Consider the following 4,699-nt stretch of genomic DNA (forward strand, 5'->3'; position numbering starts at 1 on the left):
AGGAACATAATCTCTTCTCACTACCAGACCATCACCAGAGAAATCTTAACAAGCAACACAGAAATCATCGGTAGATATAGCGATAGCAGGAGACGGGACATCAGCGAGGCACTACACATCAAAAATTCAACTCCAGCAATCAACAGCCAATTATACAATCAACAATCAACAGTGGGAACTATATTCTACCCACTTCAAGACCCCGAACCAACATAGAAGCAGCAAGAGAAAGTATGGGCCAATAGGCCTTGTGTAATTACTTCCATTCTTATATTTATACCAATTGATTTGTGTTCTGTCACCTCACCCAAAACAAATAAAAGCATGATATATGTTATGTGTAAACCAAGTCTTTGAAAATGTAAGAAGCCTTACAAAACGCTTCTAGGTATCAGACCAAAAATAAAAAGGCAAAACAAATTTTGGCGACTTAATTTTTCCAATTACCCTCGACAGTGAAGAAATATTGAAAAAGATTCGTGTTAGAATTATCAATCTTACCCTTTCGGTCATATTTAACAACATTATATATATATAATGAATACAGTATATAAAAACATGAAGGCAAATGGGGGGGGGGAGACTTTCAACAAGCCAGTTCAATTTCAAGTATGTTTATTGAGATAAGACAGAAATATATCTCAAAGGGAAAGAGTAGCTTAGGCTATTTCTACCCCAACAACAAGACGCTGGCTTCCTGTCCTCGTCGAGTCCATTAATGTTAGTGGCTGTGTGGGAGACATGTCGTCACACGCAGGGTGCAGTCGCACCTCCACAGATCTCCAGTATCATTTCTTGATACTGGTAATGGCTCATAAGGACCACCACTTACGGGCTATTCATGCCTGTGCCACCTCTTGGGTGGCTTAATGATTGATTGATGAAGATTAAGCCACCCAAGAGGTGGCACGGGCATGAATAGCCCGTAAGTGGTGGCCCTTTTGAGCTATTACCAGTATCAAGAGCTGATACTGGAGATCTGTAGAGGTGCGACTGCACCCTGCGTGACGGGAGATGTCTCCCGGACCAAATGGTGACCAAAATGGTGGTGTGGCTTAATCTTTATCATCGGGTAATGAATAAGAAGCCACCAGAGTGAGCGCCATCTGAGGGTGGCGGGCCACACTGGGGCAGGTGCCGGCGACACCCACCACCCGCGGCCCGGAGCTTCCCTACCCGGCACACAACAGCTGCTCCTGCTGCTGGATCTACGTCTACTTCTCTCGTGTCCTCCTCGCATCTCCGCCCATTGTCATGGCCATCGACGACATTGCCGTCCATAACGACGATCCTGAGGAGGAAGAGGTGCTTGTTAATCGTGCTAGGGTTGAATTGAGGCGTTTAAAAAGGCAGTTTGCGGGGATAACTTGGTTATTTGTAGGTGGGTTCGGCTCCTGGCAATGGCTACCGGTGGCAGCAGCAGCAGGAGGAAGTCTCGGCGTGATACTGCTTTATTTATCATGTTTGACTAATTTTAAACTTCAGAATGTTAATAGACTCTCTAACAGTGTTAAGATAGGGTTTTACGTTGTGAAATAAGGTAGGGCTGATATCGCCGAGCAAAATTATAATTTCAACTTGTCATATGAAGGTGAAATAACCTAAGAAAACCTGTGAAGATATTTAGCCACATCTAGCATATTTAACATGCAAAAGCCTCTAAATATAATTTTCAAAGTAAAACTGGGCCTATATTTTACTGACCGAAACCTCTTCAATTGGAAACCGGACATTCAAAAAGCACCATAAGAATTTGGCTTAAAATATGCTCGATACCATATTTCCCAATTATTTCTTGTAATGTTACCTCCATCTGTGAACTCTGTCCCATCATCTATATATCTATATTAGGATCATTTTCTATATTAATGTGCAGATTTTCCAGGATATCACTTTTAAAGTTTAATTTTTGTTTTGGCTAACAATGTAGGTCCTGTGCTGTAGTGTTTTAATTTTAGCAGGTACTTGCCTAGTTGTGCTTGTGGGGATTGAGCTTTGTCTTTGGTCCTGTCTATGGTGCCCAACACCCAAGTTACTAAGGGGGTAGAAATAGCCTAAGCTACTCTATCCCTTTGAGGTGTATTTCTTTCTTATCTCAATAAACATACTTGAGCTTGAACCCAAGTTACTTAAGCTTATCCTGAAACTGTAGGTGATGTAGTTTGTTGCTTTGGTATCAAATACCACATAAAGATAAGACTTTATATGATTGCCCCCCTCCCCCAAATGAAACTTGGCATCATATAGCTATGTTAAAATTTATTTAATTTTTTTCCAGGAAGAGGAGGAGCAGGATCTTGTGGTAAGTTACAGCTGAGCTTAGTTTTGTTCAATAAACTTGTTTTGAACAAAACAAAAGTTTTGTTCGTTTCTTGCCCGAAACGCATTGCGTAATAGTGGCTTTAGGCATTGTATGTACTAGCTCTATCTATATATCAATCCATTAATGTAACATCACTTGTATGTATGTACCTTACCTGAATAAACATATTTATTTATTTATTTATTTATTTAAACATTATAGTACAGTATTAGTATTGTAAACTTTGGCAAAAATACTTAGATTGGTTGAATTAGTGTGAACATATAATTTTATTTTTTTCACTGTCTGGTTCTTGAGCTAGTATATCATGGTAGTTGCCTTACTGCAGTGCCAGGGAATGATTGCTGTAGTGGTCCATTAAAGTTTCATCATTAAAACAAAAATTCAATTTAGGTTGCAACAGGTAAGCATGCTTCATAACCTAATAAAGCTTAGTCTCTAAAAAGTTTGTGAACAGGCTACAGTGATCAAATGTGCCCACATCATAGAAAATGTAAAATTTATTTAAAACAATAATTGGGAACTAGTTTGTACAGTATTTATAAATACCCTGTGGTGTGGGCAGGAAGGGGTTTGTGAAGTAAAGGGGGAGAAAATAGGATTTTTTTATTTGATTTATATATACAGGTTCTTGCATTCTTGTACAGCCACTAGACTAGCAAGCATAGTGTTTCGGGCAAGTCCTCAATCCTAATATTCCCCAGAATACAACCCCAGATTCTTGCATGGTGGTACTGTAGTTGAATTCTTGTATGTAGGTTCGGTCAGATTAAATCCTATGTCTAAGGGTATAGGTCTTGCATGATAAATTGAGCAGGGCCAAGTAACAATGACATTCTCTAGCAGGGTACTGGCCATCTTGCTGTGAGTAGTGAACATGAATAGGGGATTATGAAAAACTGATATTTAAATATACGTACCTCACATATTGGATAGGTAGCTTAAAGTTATAATTTAATCTAGAATGTGTTTTTCTTGTACTGTTATTAATGCTCTGCCTCCAGGATCCAATGGATGGTCTAAAAGAAGCGTGTGGGAATTCTGGTCATTGTGTAGAATTGAATGAGAGGTTGAACACCTGCAATGACAGAGTTAATTCCCGTTCAAAGACAGAAGAGACTTGTTCTGAGGAGCTCTTCGATTACTTGCATTGTGTTGATCACTGTGTAAGTATAATTATCAATGTACCAAAAGGTAGAGAACACTCACAATCAACCCCACACACACACTTTGAGGGGGGGGTTATCACCCTAAATTGCTTTTGCACCATATGTAGCTAAAGTCTAAATACAGTATGAGAAGTTAAATATTGAAACGAAGAAAATATTGAAAGAAAACGTAGGTTTTGATATTCCTTTATAGGGTACTTAGTGGCCTACATTTTGTAAACAAATGCTTTTTTTTTTTCTACACGTGTTCGTGTTTGATTTATAACTTGTTTGGGGAAACAATCTATCCTTTCCAATGTTTGCTTGGAAAAGTAGATAATTATGAAAATTAGTACTGCATATTGAACACAAATTTAGTATGGTTTAATCCTTGCATGACTGTACTGTAGTTTGAGACATGTTAGGCATTCATTAACCCATATTTCAACAAATCCTAGAAAATGGTATGTTACAGTACTGTAGTAAGAAATAACTTTTCACGTGGCCCATTCATGATTGGATTATTAATTCATTTTTTCCTTTTCAGTTGACCAAAACATTATTCCAGAAGCTGAAGTGAACGAAGACCATGAAAATGTAACGTTAGGTAAAAGTAAGATTGAAAAGTGATGCTGCAATATGAAGTGGCTCGAGGATTTTTCTTGTCATTGTACTTCAATTGGACCAGCTAATTTAGTTTGCAGGAAAGTTGTAAATGTTTGTAAATATGGCTGTTAAAGCCAAAAGTATCATCTCTATGCTAAAAATAAAACATTTCTTACAAGTTACATTTTAATTCCCACTTCAGCTGTAAAAGTGTTAATTTCCTTCAAAAATGTTATTTAATTTTTAATAAATTTGGCAAGTCTGTTCAATGTAAATTATGATGACATGGGCATGACTCAATTCTAGATTAAATGGTACTTTGGGTTGGATTACAACCTCGAAAGTTTAGCCTTGCCATGGTGGCTTTGTAAGGAAGGATGGGGGGTTCGCATAGTATGATGCCCTTGGGGCCGGGGGTTGCTGTGACCTGTCTTTGGCCTTTAGAAGAAGAATATTTAAATAAAACTTGTGCCATATAGATCTGAATTGGTATTTATGAAACGGTCCTTAAACAAGAACTATTTTCTTCATAGTTATTCAATTATAGTAAGAATTTTTTGTACAGTAATGTTTTGGTGAACTAAATATGCAAATTTTTGAAGGGATTAATTAAAGTGTCTGG

General features: G+C 37.8%; 1 protein-coding gene across 1 annotated transcript; it reads left to right on the forward strand.

Annotated features, from left to right (window-relative positions):
* The first annotated feature begins 1,170 nt into the window (after nt 1-1,170).
* Nucleotides 1,171-4,255, forward strand: LOC123745797 (cytochrome b-c1 complex subunit 6, mitochondrial). The gene is made up of 4 exons (XM_045726792.2): nt 1,171-1,305; nt 2,279-2,302; nt 3,328-3,489; nt 4,019-4,255. The coding sequence occupies exons 1-4, from the start codon at nt 1,255-1,257 to the stop codon at nt 4,049-4,051; spliced, it is 270 nt and encodes an 89-aa protein (XP_045582748.1). The 5' UTR covers nt 1,171-1,254; the 3' UTR covers nt 4,052-4,255.
* Nucleotides 4,256-4,699: the final 444 nt, after the last annotated feature.

The sequence above is a fragment of the Procambarus clarkii genome, chromosome 88, assembly GCF_040958095.1.
Source record: "Procambarus clarkii isolate CNS0578487 chromosome 88, FALCON_Pclarkii_2.0, whole genome shotgun sequence".
NCBI classification, from domain to species: Eukaryota; Metazoa; Arthropoda; class Malacostraca; order Decapoda; family Cambaridae; genus Procambarus; species Procambarus clarkii.

Excerpts from the sequence above, each read along its gene's own strand:
- LOC123745797 (XM_045726792.2), top strand. The coding sequence starts at position 1,255 with ATGGCCATCGACGACATTGCCGTCCATAACGACGATCCTGAGGAGGAA. Across the intron at positions 1,306-2,278 it reads ACGATCCTGAGGAGGAAGAG|GAAGAGGAGGAGCAGGATCT; the intron begins GTGCTTGTTAAT and ends ATTTTTTTCCAG. Across the intron at positions 2,303-3,327 it reads AGGAGGAGCAGGATCTTGTG|GATCCAATGGATGGTCTAAA; the intron begins GTAAGTTACAGC and ends CTCTGCCTCCAG.